At 46.4% G+C, this 25,503-nt stretch overlaps 1 protein-coding gene across 3 annotated transcripts in view; it reads right to left on the reverse strand.

Annotated features, from left to right (window-relative positions):
* Positions 1-13,864: 13,864 nt before the first annotated feature.
* KIAA1671 (KIAA1671 ortholog) overlaps positions 13,865-25,503 on the reverse strand; it is a 142,668-nt gene continuing 131,029 nt past the window's right edge. For 2 of the 3 annotated variants that reach the window (XM_075568732.1, XM_075568733.1), the window contains exons 7-12: positions 23,459-23,678; positions 22,477-22,639; positions 20,616-20,740; positions 19,036-19,172; positions 17,523-17,604; positions 13,865-16,836 (exon numbers count right to left, since the gene is read on the reverse strand). In XM_075568732.1, coding sequence (XP_075424847.1) covers positions 17,526-17,604; positions 19,036-19,172; positions 20,616-20,740; positions 22,477-22,639; positions 23,459-23,678 — 724 coding nt within the window. In that variant the 3' untranslated portion in view covers positions 13,865-16,836; positions 17,523-17,525. Of the gene's footprint in view, positions 16,837-17,506; positions 17,605-19,035; positions 19,173-20,615; positions 20,741-22,476; positions 22,640-23,458; positions 23,679-25,503 lie in introns of all 3 variants that reach the window. The other variant, XM_075568734.1, reaches the window with a different exon arrangement.

The raw sequence follows: 25,503 nt of genomic DNA on the forward strand, positions 1-25,503 counted from the left end.
GGTGAATTCAAACTGAAGGGAACTACATTTGTTCCCTCCTGATGTTGGGAAAAGGGGCAATGAGAATGGTGTGGGTTGTCTTGCTAAACGCGTCACTGCACCACATTGCAAGGCATTTCAGAGCCTGCAGGTAGAAAAGGGGTTAAAAAAAATTCCCCTGTAGTCCCCCGATGTAAGCAAACACCTCTTAGCGAGAGGCTCCAGGGCAGCTTTCTGCCGGTCGGGGGACAGGATGAGGTGTCGCAGGGGATCACTCGAGCCCTCGGGGGAGCGGGGGGAGCGGGAGGAGAGGAAACAGGTCACCGAGCCAGTCCAGCCCTAGTGCGTGCGTGCGTGCGTGCGTGCGATGGGAGGCCGAGCTTCAGCAGAGCCCAGAGAGCAGACGGATAACAAGTCTGCTCCATAGAGCGGGGCCCGCCCACAGCGCCGCTCATTACAGGAGAAAAACCAATGCAGGCGCTCCCTCATGACACGCTGCTTTTCTTCTGCCAACTCCTGTACAAACGGCAAGCATATTGCATCACATATTTACAATACTTAAAGGATTACAGTTTTAAAAAAACAGAAAAATAGCTTCCCAACTCCTGGGGCCACAAGGAACACGCAGCACTGAGGTTACAAACAGGCTTTGGCACTCACAAGATCAACATCGGAAGATTCAATATTAAATACCTGGGCCAGGTTAGCAGAACCGGGTGAGGACTTCAACACAGCGGCTGGGTCTCCAAATCCGGAATTGGGCATTATGTTTCTGCCTTGTGTAACCCTGCGCAAAGTGTAATGTTACAATTACCACAAGGTAATGTTACAATTACCGGCGATGATTCTCCAGGAAGCGCAAGGATATGTGAAGGTAAAATAATATATTGATAGTGCAATATTGTATGTGATAATTATGAATATGGCTGTTCTAATATAAATGTACTCACAAGCGTGAGAGGATTAAGGGCACATAAAGGTATCTTTGGGTAATCTAGATGTCACACAGCGGTCAGGAGTTCAGTTTCAGCCCCATGTAGACTCCAAAAGACCTTAAATAAGAAGACTGGACATAGTGCAGACTGTATACAAAAGGATTTTAAGAGGTAAGTGGAAAATGTTACACTCACATGGTTTCAAAAGGTTAAAAGCAATTAGACCACAATTAGTGGATCTCAGCAGCCGGATAGGTGGTAGCGATGGTTCCCCTCCTCTGTGGCGTGCGTGTCACGGGTAGCGTTCCAACGGCACCGGAAGTGATGTCGTCTGCTTCCAGGGGTTCCGGCCAATGCTGAAGGTACCTCTCGCAGTGGATTTCAGCAGCCGGATAGGTGATGGCTCTGATTCTCCCCCTCTGTTGCATGCGTGTCGCGAGTTGCGTTCCGACTGCACCGGAAGTGATGTCATCTACTTCCAGGGGTTCCGGTCAATGTTGAAAGCGTCACTCTACGCGTTTCACCTATTCGGTTTCTTCAGGAGTACCTTCAGCATTGGCCGGAACCCCTGGAAGCAGACGACATCACTTCCGGTGCCGTTGGAACGCTACCCGTGACACGCACGCCACAGAGGAGGGGAACCATCGCTACCACCTATCCGGCTGCTGAGATCCACTACGTGTGGTCTAAATGCTTTTAACCTTTTGAAACCATGTGAGTGTAACATTTTCCACTTAGTGCAGACTGTATACAAAAGGATTTTAAGAGGTAAGTGGAAAATGTTACACTCACATGGTTTCAAAAGGTTAAAAGCATTTAGACCACACGTAGTGGATCTCAGCAGCCGGATAGGTGGTAGCGATGGTTCCCCTCCTCTGTGGCGTGCGTGTCACGGGTAGCGTTCCAACGGCACCGGAAGTGATGTCGTCTGCTTCCAGGGGTTCCGGCCAATGCTGAAGGTACTCCTGAAGAAACCGAATAGGTGAAACGCGTAGAGTGACGCTTTCAACATTGACCGGAACCCCTGGAAGTAGATGACATCACTTCCGGTGCAGTCGGAACGCAACTCGCGACACGCACGCAACAGAGGGGGAGAATCAGAGCCATCACCTATCCGGCTGCTGAAATCCACTGCGAGAGGTACCTTCAGCATTGGCCGGAACCCCTGGAAGCAGACGACATCACTTCCGGTGCCGTTGGAACGCTACCCGTGACACGCACGCCACAGAGGAGGGGAACCATCGCTACCACCTATCCGGCTGCTGAGATCCACTACGTGTGGTCTAAATGCTTTTAACCTTTTGAAACCATGTGAGTGTAACATTTTCCACTTACCTCTTAAAATCCTTTTGTATACAGTCTGCACTATGTCCAGTCTTCTTATTTAAGGTCTTTTGGAGTCTACATGGGGGCTGAAACTGAACTCCTGACCGCTGTGTGACATCTAGATTACCCAAAGATACCTTTATGTGCCCTTAATCCTCTCACGCTTGTGAGTACATTTATATTAGAACAGCCATATTCATAATTATCACATACAATATTGCACTATCAATATATTCTTTTACCTTCACATATCCTTGCGCTTCCTGGAGAATCATCGCCGGTATCTACCAAGAGGACAGACAGAGAAATCCTCACCGGGTTATAGCAGTATCAGTATATGTGTCTGTATAAGTATCACCTTTTGATTATCTAATCACTGTTTACATTATATTTTTTCTTACCAGAAGTGTTTATATAAGTATCACTAATATCACTATTTTTAGCAAGATTTGATTTATTTATTTAGAGCGCCACTATTTGATAAGTTTCCTTTTCACATGCAATGTTACAATTACCACAAGGTAATGTTACAGGAAAATGACGCGCTGTCACTGTGCGGGGCTATTACAGCATTATCAGTAGTCATATATTTTCTTCACGTCCCAGTTACGGCAGGTTGCAATGCCGTATTACAAGATTTTATATTGATTCAAGTTCTTTATACGGTTACTCCACGAAACTACGTGTACAAAAATGGCATTGGAAGAATTGCCTTGAGTGTGAGAGATTCCAGACTATACTTTATTAAAGTCTGCGGCTGGGTGTGGTAGTGTATACACAGAACATTACAAAGTGCAGGAGCCCATGCCCTGAACAGTCAGTGTGCTACTTTCTGTGTGCGGTGCTTTTTCTCTTTCTGATTACGGCAGTACGGACATTAACACACTTCGTGACATCTCTACTGTGCTCTTGAAGATTATTTCCTACCTGTCTGGGGGGCTGCAGCAGCATTAGACATGCTCACTGGGTGCTGGTTTCCCAAGGCATTCATTGCATTTTCGATAGGACCCCCCTGAGACCCTGTCTGCATGACCACTGGTCCTGGAGGCCGCAGGTACTGCTGTCCCGGAGCCGAAACAATCTGAAGAACGCTCCCTGTATTCGTGGCATCAACAGAGATTCAGGGGGTCATTTACCAGGAATAAGAGGGTGCCTTTGCCTCTCTCTGTACCCCCATTCTTTGGACTGTACCCGTGGACCCCTCTTTGGATGGGATTACCTTGCAGCCTATGGGAATCAGTCAGTAACAGATCACAAAGTGCTTCCCGAACGTGGCTAGGGGAATGGGTTAGTACAGGGGTGCTCAACTCCAGTCCTTCAGGATAGCCCTGCTTCAGCACATGTGCCTCAATTCTGCAACTGAGCCTCTGATTGAGCCAGTTGTGCTGAAAGCTGGGATATTCTGAAAACCTGACCTGTTGGGAGGGCTTGAGGACTAGAGTTGAGCAGCCCTGTGCTATGGAGACAACCATGCAAAGTGAGATCTCATGCATTAAAGTGTCAGAAGTGGGTGTCAGGGATCACGTGTAACTATCTATTCTCTTGCACAGAAAGCATTCAGATAATCCAATACTCAAAGAAAAAGCCATTGTAACCCATTCCTTTCCAATACATTCCCTGGCTTCTCAGGAAACAGATACGCAGCGCAGATGGAAGATGAATTCTTTTATGTTTTATTGGATAAGAATAAGAGAGATGCGTGGTAAATTCACTAAGAAGCAGATGCACAAGCCTACAAAAGCAGAAGGAAAGGTTTAAAAATATCCCTCTCAAACCCCCATGAGCTGCTTCTTTAAGATCAACAAACGGAAAGTCAAAAACGTAACGGGGATTCCAAATATGAACTTCACTGCAAAGATCCGAGTGTGTTCAGCTGTGCGCTCCCTCGTGCCTCATTAGTAAAAACTAACGTAGACACAGAAATCCTCAATAGGAGACACAAAGTGAAGCAGAGTGCAACAACGTTTGCAGGTCCCATATCATTGCAGGGCCCGGCTGGGACGTTGTCGGGGCTCGATGCAGCGACTTTTGCAGGGGCCTCTTACCTTGTCTGGGCATTACCACGTGCCGTCACAGTGACGTGGAAAAGCAGCACCATGTGACGTCGCAACGCCATGACAAGGAGATGCCGCCGGACAAGGTAACAGACGGGGCAGTGGATATTCAGAGTTGAGTGCAAATAGCCGCACGGCTATTCTCAGCTGAGTGCAAATAGCCGCACGGCTATTCGCACTCAGTAGAACTTAACTGAGTGCGAATAGCCGAGCTGTTATGAACAGGTTTCTATGCCTTTATTCACTAGAAAACAATCAGAAAGTCTTATAGCTCAGTGGTTATGCTGCAGGCCATTAGCATGGAGGACTGGGGTTCGATTCCTGGCAGGGATGTTTATTTTTTTCCATTTTTCTTTCTACTGAGTGCGAATAGCCGAGCTGCTATGAACACTGTAATGTCAGTAGGTTTCCATGCCTTTATTCACTACAAAACAATAAGAAAGTCTTATAGCTCAGTGGTTATGCTGCAGGCCATTAGCATAGTGGACCAGGGTTTGATTCCCGGCAGGGATGTTTATTTTTTTCCATTTTTTTTTCTACTGAGTGCGAATAGCCGTGCGAAACACCTACTGACATTACAGTGTTCATAGCCGCACGGCTAATGGCCTGCAGCATAACCACTGAGCTTTAAAACTTTCTGATTGTTTTCTAGTGAATAAAGGCATAGAAACCTGTTCATAACAGCTCGGCTATTTGCACTCAGTTAAGTTCTACTGAGTGCAAATAGCTGTGCGGCTATTTGCACTCAACTGTGAATAGCCGTGCGGCTATTTGCACTCAACTCTGAATATCCACTGCCAACAGACGGGGCTACCGTCCGAAACCCTGCATTTTCCGCCGGGAACTTGATGCAGAGGCACCGATGGCACGGCCATGAAGCCGGACCTGAAACATTGCACTCTCACCTGTATGGACGTTACTGCATTAATAATACTGCGAGTAGAACGTTACTTTGTGTCTCGTATTGAGGATTTCGGTCTCTACTTTAGTCTTTGTCCCTTTGTTGGTGTCACATATCGCGGATTTCGATTCCCGCGAACGCGCAGAACGGGACATATGCTACTGCGCGACTTTCAATTCCCGCGCATGCGCAGAATGGTGCTGCTCTACTGCGCATGCGCGCGTTTCTATTCTCGCGCACGCGCAGAACGGGACAAATGCTACTGAGCGACTTTCAATTCCCGCGCATGCGCAGAACGGTGCTAATCTACTGCGCATGCGCGAGTTTTGATCCCCCGCGCATGTGCAGAACGAGATTTCCAAATCCCGAGGGATTTTTTTTTTTTAATCTTCTTCTCCTACTCACGAGGCCCGACTAACAGCTGATCAAGGATACGCACTGAGAAGGGACCAACCGGAGATATCACCTCTTGCTCTAATGCATAGGAGATTACATTGTGGGGTGATATATAAAGGTCTCTTCTCTGTCTTCAAAGTATTTACCACAAGGCTCGGAGATGTCACATCTTCTTGCATCTGTGAATCAATGCAGCATCATACACTACTTAGGTGTTTCCTGGAGTTATACTGCATCTTAAACCATGAAACAAAAAACTGTCCCCTCCAGCACTGAAGATGTTAAATGCGCTAGAAAAGTTGTTACATGGCTGAACCCTTTCAATTTATTGCAAATACAGTATATGTTGCTAAGCAGAACAGAATTGAGTTTATTTTCCCAGAAAGAGCTTCTGAAAATGCCATGAGAATCTTTATCCATTTATTCTCAGACTTGTAAAAAGCAATCACACAGCCACTGGCATAGAAAATACATGCGGAAAATGGCTACCTAATTGGCACTTGAGTGCTCCAAGTTAGTGCGTCATCTGTGCACGCTGCCAGGCGGTGAACAATAAAAGGTATTCACCTTGACAATCCTATCTGTCATCAATAGGGACATTCTCCTTTTAAAGATATCCCTAAAAAATACCTTAACCCCTCCTTCCACGCTTCCTTTTCCATCATAGTTATGCATTCCGCTGTTAAATCCTGCAAACGTGTTTCTATTTTGGATAACAACTTGAATCAAATACATTTTACATGGACTGTAATACTGTGATTTAATAACTAAGATCACAGAAACTGTCTTGGCTCATTAACTATTCTAATTCCTCTATGGGGTTTCTGGACCACAAGTATTGACATCTATTGATAGAATTCTTAAAAGCATCATTCCTCGTGGCACTTAAAAAAAAAATATATATATATATATATATAAATATATATATATTTTTTTAATATAAGCAGCATTCGATTACCTTTAATGAAAACTAATTTGCTAAGCTGCCGATCAATCAGCATATAGCCTGCTCCCTGAGTTCACTTAATGGCTGCCACTGAATTAATCTTTCAGTCACTGTAACTCAGCAGCTACAATGTAACCTTATATTACATGGGGTAACATTGTCTACCCCTCAAGGGCCACCAACAGGTCAGGTTTTCAAAATATCCCCTGCTTCAGCACAGGTGGATTCAATGAATGACTGAGCCACCTGTGCTGAACCAGGGGATATCTTGAAAACCTGAGCTGTTGGTGGTCCTTGAGGATTGGTGTTGCCCATCCTCCCCTCTGGTCTAGCCTTTAAGAGAAATGACTGAGGTAGACAAGATGCAACATGGCAGCCATCTTGGAAGGAAAAGTTCTAAACTGCTGCTGTTGGAACAGATAGACACAGCTCTGTGCATCTCCTGAGGCCAATCAATAACTACTCTGTTATGTTAAATGAATATTTGTTTCATACTTACCTGCGCCCAGCACGTGTGCTTGCAAGTAATGAAGTGTTTCAGTATAACTGAGAACATAACATGGCCGTGGCAATCTCGACCCCCCCGCCGACCTGCCAGCACGCAAAGGGTTAATTCATTGTTGTATTTGCTTCTTTTAAGTATTGGCCAAAAGATTGAGCCATATTTACTAGAAGATATATCATTTGTCCCATTGGCTGTGCATTGGGGCTTCCTGGTTTCATGTATATTTCAGGTCACTTCCCCTGTCGCACTGCAGTTGGTAATAATAAATACTTTTGGGCCTCATGCAGAGAGCAGCGCTATGCAGAATTGGAGAGGGGGAAAAATTTTACCTTTTTTGGAGAGTTTTTATCTCCATATGCAGAAAGGGCAGAAAACTGCCTTTCTGCATATGGAGAGTTTCAACCAGCGCTATTAGCGCTGTTGAAACTACTGGGGAAAAAATCGCGTTTTTTTTTTTTTTTCCCTCTCCACCGGCCGCGGAGCGACAGCTGCTTGGTGGAGAGGGAAAATGTTGAAAATCGCGCCATTTTTTTGGCGCGAACAGCCACTAGATGGCGATCGCGGCTCTCTGCATACGGCAGAGAAAAAAACTGGAGAGATTTTAAACTCTCCAGGCGCGCGGCGAATTTGAAGGGAAAAAAAAAAATGGCGCTTTTTTTGAAACTTGCCGGTTTCTGCCTTTCTGAAGGCAGAATCCGCCAATTAATGCCGCTTTCACTTTTTGCGCTGCTCTCTGCATGAGGCCCTATATGTAACAGTGCGGATTTGGGTTTCTTTAAGCTCGCTAAGATTGTATATTTTTTTTAATGAAACTTATTTGCTGGCCCCTAGGGGGCCTATGCAGAGAGCAGCGGTAAGGTGAATAGCGGCATTTTTTGGAGAAAAAAGACTGTAGAAAGGCAGGTACTGGCGAGTTTTTAAAAAAGCGCCATTTTTTTATTTATTTTTTGAAACTCGCTGCACGAATCTCTCCAGTTGTAAAAATGTACCTATTCAGAAAGGCGCGATCGCCATCTAGTGGCTGTTCGCGCCAATAACATGGAGAGAAATTCTACAATTACCTCCGCCAAAAAAAGTTGGCAGGAAGCTGGAGCGAGAGGGAAAATACAAAAAAAAAAGGCGCTTTTTTTCAAACATGTTTCACCAGCGCACATCTCTCCGGTTGCAACTCTCCATAAGCAGACAGGATTTTAAATGCAGTTTTCGGACCTTTCTGCATATGGAGATAAAATCACACCAATAAAAGTTCAATTTATTAACATCTCCAATTATTTCCAGCGCTGCTCTCTGCATGAGGCCCCTAGACTTTTGATGGGGAGAAATTGTGACGGAAGTGACGGAAGTGACGTCGCGCGACCGCAATGTTCCAGGCTGCACGCAGGTTGTAGGCAGCACATGCGCAGAAGAGGAGCCACCACGCATCAGCAATCCTGCCACCAGGGCCGCCGTGTCGGCAGTATTGCCCGCCACCCCCTCCCCCCCCCCCCATTTCACACCTTACGAGCCCCCTCTCATTCCCCCTCCTTCCCATGTATTTCTCTTCCTCCTGTCTCACCCCATCTCACTCTCCCGCCTCGCATGTCTTTATCTCCCCTCCGTCTAACTGAGGCTGCGGCCCTGCTGGTGCTGAGCTCCGGGTGTCCTGGCATTTGTGCAAGCTTGCACGGGGGCATTGCGGGTAGTTGAGCGCGCTAGAAAGTTATTTTTTTTTGTTTACATTAGCGCCGAGCGCGGGTTAGCGTGTGCCCACGCAGGAGGACCGCGTGAGCAAGGACTTGCATATATCTATATATGTAAGTAACCGCGGTAAGCGCCGCCCGCTCAGCACTAGCGGGGACGCAGCCTTACTCCCTCTTTTCCTCACTTACCCCCTCTCTCCTCTCCCTCTGTCAATTACCCCAAGCTCACTCATTCCCTCCCCCCCCCCCCACAAGATATATACCAAAAAACTTCCCACCCCCAAATACATTTTAAAAAAATCCCCCCCCAAAATATATACCTCCCCCCAAATACATACAATAAACCCACCCCCCCCCCAATACATATATAAAATACCCCATCCCCCCCAATACATATATAAAATACCCCAACCCCCAATACATATATAAAATATTCCAACCACCCCAATACATATAAAAAATACCCCCCCCCCCCAAAAAAAATGATGTAAAAATCAGACTTACCTGGGATATGCCTCAGGTCAGGCTTGGTGGCTGGGGGGGGCGGTGTGCCGGTGGCTGCAGAGGGCTGGTTTTTGGGGGTGGAGTGGGCAGTGACTGGTGGTACGGGGGGGGGGGGGCGTCAGAGCCCGTTGCTGCGGGGGGGTGGGGGGGCCTGGGGGTGGGTGGCTGGCGGTACTGCAGTACAGGGGGGGCTGGCTGCGGGGGATGGCTGTGCTGGGGGGGGGGGGGGGGGCAGTAGCAGGCTGGCAGCATTACAGGGATGCCTGTCGGTGCTGGGTGGGGGAGAGGGTGCGATGCTGGGGGCCCGGCAGCAGGCACCTCCTCCACGAGGCTGCTCCCTCTCACGCTGGCGTGCCGGAAGCTTAGTCAGCTGCTGACCTCCGGCGCTGCCAATAGGGAGACCCGGCACAGAGTGTTGTGTTTTTTGTTTTTAAATTAACTGGCGCCCAGCTGTGCAGGGGGCCCGGACACACAGGGCCCGGGACGCCAGTGCCCTTTGTCCCCCCCTCTTGGCGGGCCTGCCTGCCACACTTGGGAGACAACACACTTCACACAGTATAAATATAGAAGTGCAAATAGCTAAAACGGGGTGTGAGCCATGCACGCGTGTTTCAAGTCAAATTTCTTTGCGTTTTGTCACTGAAATTGTGTTTTGATTTTTAATTATAAACATCGCCATCACAAATACAAAACAGTGAGAAAAGACAAAGGGGCCTATGCAGAGAGCAGCGCTATTTCGAAATTCGCCATTTTTTGGAGAAAATCGCGCAGAAAGCAGCAGAAAATGGCGAGTTCCGAAAAACGCGCCAATTTTTCTTTTCTATTTGTAAAACTCGCCTCGCGGCTGGCGAGAACCTCAATCTCGCCAGTTTTAAAAATATCCGTATGCAGAGAGGCGCGAACGGCATCTAGCGGCTGTTCGCGCCAATAAAATGGCGCGATTGTCTCCGTTTTGCCTCGCCAAAAAAAACTGCCGCTCGCGGCCATTGCAAAGGGAAAAAAAAAGGCGCGAATTTGTTTTAACACATTTCTGAAGCGCGCATCTCGCCAATTTAAACTCGCCACACGCATCCATGTTAAACATAGCAGAATTCGCACTTTTCTGCATATAGAGATTAAAACTCTCCAAAAAAGCTACTTTTTAATAAATTCGCCAATTTTAAAATTCGCTGCTCTCTGCATAGGCCCCAAAGACGTTTCACTTAAAATTCGCATGCCCGACTCTCACACACCCTTTTTTATTTTTTTTAAGACATATGCTACAGGTTTTTGGCTCAGAATTGTGCTACTTTTGCCTTGATGCACATAGCCCTCCAAGCTTTCCAAAACCTCGCAGGTCTCTTCTTCGTGTGTGCGTTCGATGTCACGAGTCCGTTTTCGAAAAGCTCTATAATTACAACTATGATTTACTCCAATATACGGCCATTAATTTAGTGCACAATTAACCCACAGGAGGAGGAGGAAAGACTCCCATCTTAGGGGATACCCACTGGAATTACTTTGCAAACGTTTCCTCGGATTTAGGACTCTATAGTAACCCCTTGGCTTCTGGAGGTGCCTGCAAAGAATATCATGTCCCAGAATGGTCAACCTCAGAGATTTGTGGATTCTGGTGTAAAACTCTTGTATCATAATAGAAAAGTACTGATTTATTTTTTTCAGCAAGTCTCCACGACTGTCTCTGAGACGCCTGATAGTACAAATCAGTGAGACCGACTCCACATCCTCTCACAGGCCTGCAGAAAAGCACAGCGAGATATCTATACCATAAAGAGCTTTTTAAATCACTGCACGCCCTGTAAATACTGTACCACCCACCCATTATATTCCTGATACACTGCAGGCTGGTCCTGGTTGAGCCTTCCAGATATTTGGTAGATTTAGGTAAGAGGGATAATTAGGAATTCAAACAAGGCTCTGCTATCTTACAGTGATTTGGGAAACAGAGGCAGAGCAGGAAGGCTAAACGTTATCTGGTTTCAGTTTCTATGGTAACGCAACATCCCTTAGAATAGGTTGGAAGAAAGCACACAGGCCTATCTGCTACTGCTCCAGGACCTCCTCTGCTCAGCTGCTGCAGGCTACCTGCCCTCGGCCACGGGCCCCTCCCCTGACTAGCATAGCCCCTTTTAACCACTTCATGACAGACTGTGACTCCAGCTGTAGGGGGGGGGGAGAGGGGGACAGGACCAACACGACAGGCTGATGTTGATTGGACAGGCAGGGGGAGGGGCTAACCATGAGTTTAGCAAGGTAGAGAGACACACAGGCTGGCGCAGCTGTCAGTCACGCGGATGTTGGGGGCATGGGGAGAAGTTCCGAAGCTCTTTAAATCAGACATGCAGAAACCCCTAAACCCAGCGTGCGGAAGATGCGTTAAAGGGGAAGCACTTGTCAGATTAACACCTTCTGTGCATCATTTAACATTGACTTCATAATTCCTATATATTTATTAGCTCGGGAGGATGCCAGCCATATAGAAATGTGTACGGAAGACGCGTGCAGCAATTAGAGAAAAATGCATTTATAAAAACTTACACTCCAAACTGGGAGTAGAAAACACGGTGCAAGGTTTCCTTTGGGTATGGGGTCAGAATACAAATGTAAAGGGTGGGGGGGAGAAAGATGAACGAGAGGGAGTTAGGGGCAAGGAGAGAGAGGGTAAGGGGCGAGGAGAAAGAGAGAGGGTAAGGGGCGAGGGGAGAGAGAGGGTAAGGGGCGAGGAGAGTGAGTAAGGGGCGAGGAGAAAGAGAGTGAGTAAGGGGAGAGGGTAAGGGGCGAGGTGAGAGAGGGGGTAAGGGGCGGGGAGAGAGTGAGTAAGGGGCGAGGAGAGAGGGTAAGGGGCGAGGAGAGAGGGTAAGGGGCGAGGAGAGGGTAAGGGGCGAGGAGAGAGAGAGGGTAAGGGGCGAGGAGAGAGAGAGGGTAAGAGGCGAGGAGAGAGAGAGGGTAAGAGGCGAGGAGAGAGAGAGGGTAAGGGGCGAGGAGAGAGAGAGGGTAAGGGGCGAGGAGAGAGAGGGTAAGGGGCGAGGAGAGAGAGGGTAAGGGGCGAGGAGAGAGAGTAAGGGGTGAGGAGAGAGGGTAAGGGGCGAGGAGAGGGTAAGGGGCGAGGGGAGAGGGTAAGGGGCGAGGAGAGAGGGGGTAAGGGGTGAGGAGAGAGGGGATAAAAGGCGAGGAGAGAGGGGCAGTGGATATTCAAAGTCGAGTGTAAATAGCCGCTTGGCTATTCGCACTTGAATGTAAATACAATTTTAAAAAAAATCATCCGAGCCTAGAACTGAACCTTGGTTCACTCAGTTCATGGGCAGCAGCACTACCACTGAGCTATAATACATGCTGATGTGTTTTAGTGAATAAAGGCATTTATCCTGCATGTGTGTTTTTTTTTTTAATAAATCAGTTCTGTAGTAAGAAAAAATACTTTTAGCATTTTCTGTTTTAAAAAAACAACAACTTTGAAAGACCAATTTTCTTGTATTCTATTTTAACAAGCATGCTTGTCCCTATAGCAACGATTTACATTCCCCATATTTAAAGATGTCGCCAAACTTTGCCGATCAATAGACGGAGAACGAATTGACCGGCAGCTATGCAGTTCTTTAGGTAATTAGAGATTGCACACATGAAACTATTGAAGTAAAAAAATAAATTAAAAAAAAAAAAATAAGACTGAACTGCAGCTTTAAGGTAGACAGAGATGTGAAGGGGGGGGGGGGTAAAACGGAGAGATGTGAATGGGGGGGGGGGGGGGGTTGGCAAAAAACCGAGTGGTGGTGTGGGAGGGGGCAAACGAAGTGGTGGGGGGTGGAGGGGAAAGAAGGGGGAGAGAGGAGGGGGGAGAGAGAAAGCAAAGCGGGAAGGGTCAAGGGAAAGAAGAGAAGGGGGGACAGAGAGGGGAAAGGGGAGATAGAGGGGAAAGGAGGGAAGGGGCGGAGAGAGTGGAGGGAAGGGGGAGAGAGAAAGCAAGGGGTGAAAGAGGGGAGAGAGCGGGAAGGGGGAGGAGGGAAGGGGGGAGAGAGAGGAAGGAAGGGGGGAGAGAGAGGAAGGAGGGGGGGAGAGAGGAGCACACTTTTCGGATGTGATTTCTGTGGATCAACCAAAGATGGTCACAGAGCCTATGCAACATTTTTGAAGAACTTTTATGATGGTCAAATAAAAGGTATCACAAACCAAATTTTATTTAGGACCAATATGGTTCTAGAGCCATCCAATACTACACTAGAAAGAGGCTAAGGCGCTGGCTTTATTGTGAAAAATCTCTACTGTTTGTCAACAAAAACATCTCCACCTGCAAATCTACACTTCCATGATCTATACAGGCATATCTACCATACATACACACATATGGGTACTGGATCTATACGGGCACCATGTAACAACGACTAGCGAACTTTTCCTCTTGGGAGAAATCAGTCATTTTTATGATTGTGGAAACTTGTACTTTTTTTTTTTTCTTTGTCCTTCAGTATATTAAAAATACTGGACCGGACTATGAAAACAAACCAGCTTTAGATAAATAATTCTGATTTACCGCTCAATGCCAGGGACCACTGTCAAACTCTTCATAGAAACCACCACCAAGCCAACCCCCCCAAATTCAAATATTGTATGCACTCTGAATAAGGATACGCATAGATCTCTCTTAAATATATATTCTGTGTATTCAAAACCAGTTTTATTGCAATACCATCTTTGTGTAATATAGATCTACTTTTGTTTAGCTATTAGAGCGACGGACAATACAATCTGCAGCAGGTCACCGAGATGCAAGGCAAGTTTCAAAGCCCCCCCCAAACATCTCCTGCTGATACAGTAGTGCGAGAATAAGTGCAAAGGATGCTGGGAGTATATACAAGTTTTCACGTCTGTGCTCGAAGGATAACAGTGGGAGTGCTACGGGGGGAGGTTTCACTTATACATATATTCATTTGTACGTCTCCCTTAACGTTAACCCCGTCATTGCTCTGCAATGTGCTGCAGGCTCGTCTGGCCGAGAACAGGTTGATGCAACTAATTTTGTGTACTTCCAGGTGTGTTATCTACGGCCCCTTTATGGCTGGGAGGCTCGGCAATGTGCAGAGTATCCCTGTGCGACAGGAAGGGGGATTTTGGTAAAGGAACACTTTCTTGTGGAGGTAATGGTGGTAATCCTATTAAAAAAAAAAAAAAAAAAAAAAAAATCTACTAAAGAAAAAACATGTAAGTGTATAATCTAACCCAGGATGAAAGAATCCACAGTTTAAAATCCTCTTTACAATGGGGTGGGTTTAAAGCAGCACTTCAATAGCCCCATCAGCAGGAAGTAAACAGGCTGCAACATAAATCTACAAGGAGTATGGCTTCCAAATTGAGCCACCCCTTAGTTACTGCTGCTCCAGCCTTCCCCCAAACACAGATAACAAAGCCCCATTACATTAGGGAACAGTTCTCCAATTGGTTATTACGGTGGGCGGCAGGCAGGCAAAACCAAGCATGGCAGAGGGCGGTGTTAGGGGCTTGCGGAAGGTGTAGAGATGCACAGTATTGTTACAGTGAAGGCTGCTTTAAATGAATCGCTATACAGCTTTACCAAGACAATTATCTGGAGGAGGATGGAGAAGCAGAGGTTGTGTTTACCACCACGTATACATGTACATTCAATATCTTGTGAAGCCAGCTGCCCTTGCAGGGTCTACAATCTTCTCCAGCACAGAGAAGACAGCTTCACAAACAGTGGTACCCAAACAGGTATATCCAGTCATCATTTTCAGATGGCTACTGAAATGTCAATGTGTGATGGGGTTATTTAACCGAAGACCATAGCTGGGCCAAAACAAATGAAAGCCATAAGATTGGTCTCTCTGCAGCGGGTTTTGCCACAGTAATGCCAGTGGTGAAGTTTTGTTAACGCAGCATGTCTGCCTATGGCTAGGCAGGCAGGGATCCCCAGAAGTGGGCAGTGTTCATGTCAGCTCCGGGGACCCCCTGGTGACCAAGAAACTTACTCGGGAAGGCGCCACCAGAGATTTAAGTACATCCTTGTACTTCAATCCTCTGCATCACGCGGGCCAATCGGAAGCTGCGATAGTGGGGCTTCCTATTGGCCCAAATGAGGCGGTGGATTTAAAAAAAAAATTCCATGGGGCACCGTCCTGTTGAAGAAAGGATTTGGTTGCTTAAGAATAAAATACACCACTGTTCACGAGCGTCGTTAACCATTCCAGCCTGCAAAACAATGCGCTACAGGCCCCACATCACTGAATGGATCGGGGATCTTCTAATAAAAATACATGGATTCAGAACCCCCTCCCCACCCTCCTTTTTCCGCATGGGTGAGAAGCAGGGGGTCTCCGGGGAAGCTACAGCCAGTGCTTCCTGTTGGTTTAAATCCCCTGCATCACACGGGCCAATAGGAAGCCACCAGAAATGACGTCGCGGCTTCCTATGTGCCCATGTGAAGAGGGAGAGTAGAACTTCCATTTTGTTTCCCCTTCAATTGGTATCTCGGGAATCAGGTCCCCGGAGTTGAAATTAATGCGGGTCAGCTCCTGAGAATTCCTGGTTCCGGTATATGTTAAAAAATGGGGAGGGGCAAGAATAACGTACATTATACAAGTGGATCTGATCCTTTAAGACTTTCATACCTAGTTGGGAAATTAAAGATTTATGATCAGAGTGACAAAGACATCCATGGAAGTAATAAGGTCTTCATATTAACGATAACACTTCCACTGCTTCGCAAAGGGTTGCAGACTCCCTGGGGGCAGCATGGTTAGAAATGTACACATCCCAGGTCAAAATCATTACAAAACCGCGTCCAAATCCCCCTTATAATTGTTGTTACAACCATTTTTTTTGCATCACACCCTAAAGCTTTTGCAAGCCCTGGCGATAAACGCAAGGTGAACAGGTTTAAGATTGGAAGAGGGGAGGGGGGGGGGGGGAGGAGAACGCATCATTCCGAAAGCTTTATAATCTGCAGCTCCCCACATAAAAGCATAACAAAGTGTAAAATACATTGTGTTCATTCTAACATTGCATCGGAGAGATTGGGTGCCAACGGTTTTTAAAAAATAATTTTACAAAAAGTTTTTTTTTGTTGTTATTGGCAGTAAACATTGTGTGTGTATATACATAAGTACATATATACACACCTGCGGGGATAACAAAATCATCCTGGTAATGAATTACAATATTCTAAGTGACAAAAAGATAAATTCATTTGTGAAATTGACAACAAATACAAAATTCAGTCTTTTTTTTTTTTTTTTAGCCTTTCCACATCACAGAACATGTTAAAATCTTCCGCTCGTTTTGACGACCTCTCGTGGCCAAGTCTTTCCGGGTGAAAAGGTCATCAGAACGCGACCTTTGGCTTCTGTAAAGCTCCTCTTCAAGCATACATACATATATATATATATATATCATTTTCAAGATCTAAAGTGACTCTTCTCTGATAAAATACAGCTTTATTTGTTGTATCTGTATAAGTACTAAGCAGCTTTTTCCGCAAAAAATGGGAAGGCACCAATACACGTTGCAGTTGAGACCGGAAGCGAAACAGCAGAGGGGTGTAGATTTTGGAGAGTCCGCTGAGTTAAGGCTTATGTTAAACTGCTGTGTCCCCGTCTGGATCTAAAGTAAAGAAACTGGTTTTAGGGTTTGAAACCAGGCAATTCTTCTGATCTTAATTCAAAAATGAGTTCAGTCTATCCATCTCCATTCAAAAGGATAGAATGGCACTAGGCGAACACGTCGAAATTGGATTTACCCCCCTCCCTCCCTTTTTTGTGAATTTGCAAACTTTCGCTAATTTTCACGTATTCAAATGGGAGGAAAAAAAAAAACCTGTTTTGTGAATATTAGAATGGAGAATGGAGAATATAGGCAAAAATAGTGACCGTTTCTAGGCCCAAGCCAATACATAATGTGAATATTGTGCGTTTTACTGGAGAGTGGAATCCCATGGAAACTACAAAAAGAACAGGCTTAGTTTCAATAGTATAGAAGTAGGGTGTGGGGTTGGGTGTATCTGGCCATGTGAAAATTGGTGTATATACTGTAAATTCCCCATTGACTGTATGTATTGAAGTCAACTGGGGAATTTGGGCTGAAATCCCGAGTGTCACAGACTTGCAGAAATGACAGTCTAATTGTGACCTTTGCCCTTTCCAACTGCTGGTCCCTAATGCCAGCCCGTAATGTTATAATAAGTGTATGCCAAGAAGAATTGCCAGCAGGTTATCAGATCCTGCTGCTTGTGTAGAACAGTCTCATATTGTGATGGAGAACTGGTGACACTCACTGGAAGATTGCTGTACCTGTTAAGTCTGATTCTCATACTGGCTCTGTCTCTTCTTTGATTTCAGCTCTTTTAACCACTGTGGGGACACCTCTCCAGCTCTGAAATAGACAACAGCAGAGTAGGCGGCCTATCCGGGCGTTCGTGTTCACACAATGTTAATATACAGTGTAACCTGCTGTAATGTTTCCAGTCATAAACACAAGGGCACGCCACTTGGTTCCATCAGGCCCCGAACCAATTGAATAAAAAAACGAAATATTAAAATCGGGGAGGAGGAGAGCAGGGCTGTCAGGCTGCTTCAACACGGCAGCTTCCGGGCAGGAGGTGGTGCTGCAGAGCCCTCCATAGATCTCGTGAGTGTGTTGGGGTGTGTGGATGGGGGAGAGAGCATGGGGGGGGGGGGAGGAAGGAGAAGAGAGAGCATGGGGGGGGGGGCGGAGAAGAGAGAGCATGGGGGGGGAGAAGAGAGCATGGGGGGGGGAGGAGAAGAGAGCATGGGGGAAGGAAGGAGAGAGCATGGGGGAGAAGGGAGAGAATGGGGAGGGAGAAGGGAGAGAATGGGGAGGGAGAAGAGAGCATGGGGAGGGAGAAGAGAGAGCGAATAGGGGGTATGGGGGGAGAGAGGGGAGAGGGAGAGAGAGGATAGGGGAAGGAGGAGAGAGAGAGGAGGAGAGGGGGAAAAGGAGAGGACATGGGGGAGGGAAGAGGGAAGATGGGTGAAAAGGGTTGGGGAGAGGATGGGGTGTGTGAGTGTGTGCGAGTGCAATGTAGATTCAATGTTTATACTGTGTAATTAGTATGTGGCACTCGACGGATTACTTTTTTTTTTTCATTAATCTGGCCCTCAACTAAAAAGGCCTGGACACCCCTGACCTAGAGGTAGAAGTATTGTATGTGGGATAGATGAGTAGATACAGACAGATTGATTAATATATGCTCACGATCTCTAGCTCTTATACTGGAGTTTAGGGGGTAGCTAAACTTTTAGCTGTATGAAGAGAGGAGAAAGGCTCGCATTAGATGGAAGGCTACTGGATTTATTGATTGAGTTCTTCCATACTTGACCTATTCATTCTTTGTATCAGTCCTACCTTACAATACCCAACAGACCTCTCCACTAACAGCAAACCCTCCTACTGTGTGTAACATCAGCAATCAGAAAAGGCAAGCTTCTTATTACTTGGAGGGGCTGTGACCTGCGTTTAAGGTCATCAGGAATCTGTGCTATACGACAGTATTTTTATTCTGCAATAATCCATGTAAGAAACTTTTCCAAAAACAGAGCTAGAAATGGAAATGTGGCCAACGCCATAATACTGTTAATCTGTAATTCTGCCGCATATTTCCTGTATATTGTATGGCTGCACTTCTAAAACCAAGGCAATCCCACAATCCATGTCTAGAAGAAGAGTGAAGAGAGTATAATGCACAAAAGTCAACTTGTGACCTAATTTTACATAATGTACAACATCAGCGTCCCGTCCCCCCCCCCCCCCCCCAGGCCCACCACACCCCAGGACTCGGCTGACCTGTCTTGCTTGTCCGCAGCGGTTGGCAGGAGTTTGATTCCCATGGTTCCTGGCGGGAGGGGGGATTTTGGCGATCTTGATGGCTGAGTGGACGATTCACCGCTGCCTTCCTGCTCTGGCCTTTTCCGGAGCTGGGCCTGTTGAAAAGGACCACTTTTAGCTTTGAGATAACGCTGGGCAACCCGTGTTGCAAATTACAACTTCACCTACAGATGTTCATTACCTACAAGTTATTGTCCCTGCTGGCGTGTTGCAGTGTGATATTCTGCGTTATCACTGCCATTGAATCCTACGGAAACCCAGTGATATTCTACATTATACCGCAATATTCTGTTATCTAACCGTTGCTACATCTGTACACCCTCCATCTCCTTCACTGGTAAGGGGATCGAGTTACCATGAATTACTCTGCAGTGCATTGCTGGTACCACAGGCAGTGAGTTTGTTCAACTCCTCCGCAGAGGCACCTACAAATAGTATATGCTCAGCATCATTATACAGTGCATCATGTCTGGAGACAATTATTTTTACCTCTGAAGATATAATGTATTATTTTTGAGATGAGAAAAGTAAGGCGTTTTTAGAAACGACAAGGAAATGTTCATGTATCCAAATATTTTGTTTAAATGAATATTAAAATGACCGTCTCAACAGCTAATAGTTTACATAGATCAGAAATAAACCAAAGACCACCTACTAAAGAAAAAAGGATACGTGGCCTGCACGGTGTGTGAATAAAACATTGATTTATTGTTGATTATTATGTTATTTTAATTTTGATTATTTGCAAAAACTAGTGCATTGGAGTTTCTTTCTTATTTATATACAAATTATACAGGACTGGTTTTACGGTGATCAGTGGCGTAATATTTATGTGTAGAAGCAGCCGTCCACTACTCGCCATAAAAAAATTAAAAGGAAAATGAATGTCTCCATTTACCGTTGCTGTTCTTTTTGTTGCCATCCTGCCCTTATAACATTTCGTAGTTACATTCAGTTGCTAAAAAAATTGCCTCCCTGGGAGATTAAAATGGCTGCTGCCACCGACATTACAACAAGAGGCTGACAACTGATGCCCGGTGAAAAAGTAACTTTTTCTATAGCCCCTTCTTATTTTATTTTTTTAAAAGTTATTAAGAGATCAACACATGAACCAAAAAAAAAAAAAAAACAAGTTACACGAGTACTCCCATTTGTTTTGGGGGAGGGGGATTGCTGCTTTAATCTTCGCCGTGCCCTAATGATGTGCCCATGGACACTTGCTCATTTTATAGGGGGTGAATCCCGTCCACTTTAGGAGTCCGGGCGTCAGCCACGTCATGTGATCGCTCCTGACTCGGAAGGTGCCGCAGATCCAGTAACCCCCCCCCCCCCTTCCCCGCAGCTCTAATGGTTAAAGCCGTTTGCAACATAAGAGTTACTGAGGTATAACGAAACCTTCACCAACTAATCCCGACTTGTGATCGTTTCCTCAGAACTCTTACACAGCTGCAAAACGCGCCAGGGCTGCTGCGGAAAGGAGGCTGCCCGTGCGAAGAAATACAGATCGGATGTTATCAATCGGAATGCATGAAAAAAACCTTTAGGGCAGAGGGGTCCAGGCCTCCGAACATCGGCATCCTTTGCGGCTGCACAGAGGACTTCTGCGGCTTTTCTTCTTCTTCTTCTTCGTCGTCTGTGTCCTCCTCCCTCTCCGTTTTCTCTGCTGTAGAAACGGAAGGACAGGATAATCGTGTTATTAACGACACCCACTAACCGCCATGAAAAGCAGCAAGGCGAGGTTCATTTAACCATATGGGTCCCCCCCCCCCCCCCCGTGACGTAGCTAACCACGTTATGGGGGTTCGGCGCCCGAGAGTTCCCGTGGAATAGTACAGATGTAGCAATGCTCACCGTTTTCACCACCGGGACAAGCCACGGGACTACAACTGCCCCGGAGGATTATCATGGTGGGGGGTCCGATTTGGAAGCATGGACCCCCCCCGAACCCCCCGCCATCACAACCGCAGCAGCATTATTTCATGGGCAGCAACTTTAAAGAGGCAATCGAAGCCTGCAATCTTTTTGTATTTTTAACATGGGATTGAAGCTGGGGGTCTCTGGGACCGCGTGCTTTCCGGGATACTTACCTGCATAGGGAGTGCCGATAATGGCAGAGTTTCAAAACCGCCACGCCCGACAAGCCAATAGGAAGCCGTGTTGTCATCAGGTTCCGCTTCCTATTGGCCGCGAGACGTGGGAGCTTTAAACCTTGCCGAAATACCCACAACCCCTTTGGATGTAAGTATCTCGGGGAAGCAGGAGGTTCCCGGAGTTGAAATTAATGGGGTTCAGCTCTGGAGAACACTGCTTCTATGCTAAATAATAATAAATTAAAAAAACGGAATTGCTCCTCTAAGGTTTTTCAGCCACGGCCCTGCAAACCAAGTCCTGATACATCTGTAGCTACGTCCTGGGCAGACGGTACCCCTCGTTTTCTAGGGGAGATCGCATTCTAGAGCGGCGAACGCGATCTGAGCGAAAGAGGACGATGTCATGATCACGGAGGAGCGGAGGCACTCGGACGGTTAAAGGAACGGTTTGGCCTCGGACTAGAAAGAACTAATGACAGCGGCATGTTTAATAGGTAAAATGTAGACCAGGGGTGCTCAACTCCAGTCCTCAACAGGTCAGGTTTTCAGGCTATCCCTGTTTCAGCAAAAGACAGGGGTGCCCAATGCTACATCCAATTGCCAAAACATATGGTAATAAGTATAAAGTTTAAATACTTCAATAATAATATTTTCTTGGTTATTTAGTTAAACCCTTTGGCCAAAGCGTCAGAAGCCTGCATACCAACGTCAAGGCATAACCAAATTTGCAGGTCCTAACACTACACTGTGAACCTTCCGTGTACCTCTGTATGAGGGGAAACAACCACAGTGAGTCCTGTCCATTCAGCAAAATGCTAGAACCTTCCAAGTGGGTGTTGGAGTTTGAGCTAACAGGGAATGCGTGTGTTAATTTTATCCCTGTTTAAGCACAGGTGGCTCAGAGGCTCAGTCTTTGACTGGGGTATTCCTAATACCTGACCCGTTGGTGGCCCTTGAGGACTGGAGTTGGCCACCCCTGATTTAGACTAAGGATGTTAATTCCATTATTCAAGTGTCACTGTGCCCGCTACATGGGAATAAACCTTTAACAGTGAGGGATCTCCCAGCTATTGTAACCCATCAGATAAGGAGCTCAGAAGATCCCAAACCCGTCTGGGTTGGAGTTCTGCGTAGCATCTTTCAGTTTGTTTTGGTTTCTCCCACAGCTGGGCTGCTTTTACCCCGCTGCTTCTAGGTAATGTATGCCTATGCAGATCAATGGATGCTGTGCAATCTGCTACCGCCCTCTGGGGATGCAAAGCAGGGTTATGTATGACTGTCCGCAGGCCGATACAGAGTGGCGCATTACCTGTGGTGTCTGTGTACATCCAGCGGCTGTCTTCCATCACTGTGCTGTCGGACAGGCGCATCCGGCTCTTGTGCTGGGAGAGGGAGGTGGGGGCGCGTCGCTGACTCTTCCTGCTCAGGTGCACTCTGTTCTTCAGCGCAGTGGAGTCCAAGATCGCAGTTTGCTGTGTGGCAAAGAACCATCAGTATAAGGCATATTAATGGCAGTGACATGGTTAAGGGGTCAGTCTCTACTAGGAGCAAAGTGTACTAATGGCAGTGACATGTTTAAGGGGTCAGTCTCACCTAGGAACAAAGTGTACTAATGGCAGTGACATGGTTAAGGGGTCAGTCTCACCTAGGAGCAAAGTGTACTAATGGCAGTGACACGGTTAAGAGATTAAATCTGGGTGGTCTACTGTATGTCTTTTTCAACCAAAATCTGACATCTGTAAGCATTTTAAAATAGATTTTTAAAGTCCGTTTGTAAACACGGTGAGCTGACCTGGGAGGGCTTTCTTTTCCTCTGGCTGCTCCCGTTTGCACGAGCACTATTGAGTGCCGTTTGTAACATGACATTTTTGGCCACAGAACAACTCATTTTAGCAACAGAATTGCTTTTGTGACCCGTTCAGTTATATTGTCAAATTCTTTAAATATGGTCTACATACAACAAGAATTGTCCCTCATACTGCGGATCAAAGTGTCACGCAACAAATTGCACCCTACAAAAGACAGCCCCCTTATCTCTTCCCTTCATTATTGGCTCTCTGATAAGGACAGCAAGGCACAAGGGTAGAGGAAACAACCTTGCCCCCATTCAGACGCCCTTAAGGAATGGAATTTCTGCTAAGTCTTCACAGGAACAACATCAGCGCCAGGTTTGCTTTCAGATTAGTTCAAGGCAATCAACTGGTTCGATTCTTTACGAAAAGTTTTTTTTGCTCCGCTAAGTCGGATTGACCCTTTAACAATGGATGGGACATTCTGGGCCGCCAACTTACGTCAATGAATGAGAAATCGGTTGCTTTGGCCTCGTGATGGGAAGGGGTGCCGTCAGTGCCATCCGTGGAGTCCATATCCATGCTGGATCGGTCCAGGCTGGGATCCGTGATGGAGTCATGCTGGTCCGCTTCGGTCTGGGACACGGAGGACAGGCGGCTGGCTGGCAGCCGTCTCCTGCTGGCGATGACGTTGTCGTACGAAAGCGGTTCGCGCACGAAGCTGCAAGACCAGATGGAAAAAGCGACCATGTGAAATAAGTTTCTTTTTTTTCCTTAAATGTCCCATCAACTTCTTTTTATTTTTTTCCACCACAGATAAAATTTTATATTTTTCCTCCCAATTTGCAGCGCTTTAATTAATTGATTTATTTATTGATGCAAATTCAAGAATAAAACATAATGACAGAAATAGGCAGTGGCAGCAGTATTCCCCATACATTTTAAAGACGCTAATAGGAGTTTAACTAAATGTCAGCGTTTCTGCGTTCTTTAAACATTTCTAGTGTTAGAAGCAAGAGATAAAGAAAATCCTGATTTCGGAGAGTACCAAAGTTGCATTTAGAGGGCAGTGGGGTTTTGGGGAAACCACCGTATTAAACTCCCGGACACAACATTTCAAACGCTTATATCTCCTAAACGAAGAAAATCAGACTTTTCAAATAAAAACAGGACAAGAAGGAGAAATCTTCAAGCAAAAAAAATGAATGCAAAACGCACACATTCTTAATCAGCGCCAACTGATGTTTTAAGGCAGTGTTTCCAAACATGGGGAGGGAGTTGCAATAAGACAAGAGAACGTACAAAACGGAGCATCAACAGAAAAGAACAAGATAAAATGTTTCAAGAGGCAATCCAGTTTCTTTTTACTTACATTTTTTTTAAGAGAGGTTTGAACCAGGGGGTCTCTGGAGCTGAACCCCATTCATTTAAGCTTTGGACCGTTGCTTCTGGAGGTACTTACCTCCATAGTGGGTGCCTGTTGTCACTCCGGGGTTCACTATATGGCTGCTTTTCAAAGCTAGCGGGCCAATAGGAAGCCGTGACGTCATCCGGTGCGATGTCACGTGGGCCACTGTCAGTGGCCCATGTGATGAAGCTGAAAACTGCAGGAGATACCGGCACCCACTTTGAAAGTATCTCCGGAAGCAGAGGGTCCCCGGAGCTGAAATTAATGGGGTTCAGCTCCGGAGACCCCCTGCTTCAATCATGTATTTTTAAAAAATTGAAGAAATAAACGGCTTGGATTGTTCCTTTGGTGTGAATCCCGATGCCCATTACAGACGATTCCAACATCCTCTGGGACATCCAGTCTAGCATAACTCACGAGGTCTCTTGTTGGGTGTTCCTAACCACAGAACCACTAAAGCATCAGGACGCGTCTGTTGAAACGAGCGTGGCGGCTTCCCTGAGCCTGCCCTCATCTTCCATCTTCCAGCAACACAACGATATACTTCCTTTCAGATGCAAGCCATTCAGTTCGTGATAACGTGGACCAGGGCACTGCTGCTGTTCTGGTTATTGTGTCATTTTGTTTTGCAAATCACAAACATGGCAGCTTTTCCAGGGGGGCCCAGGACTGAATTCTTGACCTGGGGTCCCGAGTTGGCGAGTGGAGATCCTGACTGGTGGCCCGGAACTCCGCGAGTGGCTGGGCCCACGCTCGCTCTTGTGTAGTTCTACAAAATCGACCAACATGTAATACCAGAGGGGCATACAACGCGTTGGGGTCTCAGGGAACAGAGGTGTTCAGTACAATTCTATACTCACAACGGTCCCGTCATGTCAGGGTTTCTGCTCTCATCCTCTTTACGGAGGCATTTTTAGGATTCTACCTGAAGTTTCGGGATAGTTCCCTAAGTTACTGTCAAATTAGCAACTGCTCAAATGCTGCCGTGTACAGAATTACACACAGGAGACTGAACATGACTGTTGTTCCGCTGCAGGCCCGTGTGAATTCCCTTCCACATTATGCCTTGATCATCCCTTCACCCTGCAGGAGTCGGCCAACGCAACGTATAATAAAACATATCTATTGTTATTGCAGC

This window comes from Ascaphus truei, chromosome 13, assembly GCF_040206685.1.
Source record: "Ascaphus truei isolate aAscTru1 chromosome 13, aAscTru1.hap1, whole genome shotgun sequence".
NCBI classification, from domain to species: domain Eukaryota; kingdom Metazoa; phylum Chordata; class Amphibia; order Anura; family Ascaphidae; genus Ascaphus; species Ascaphus truei.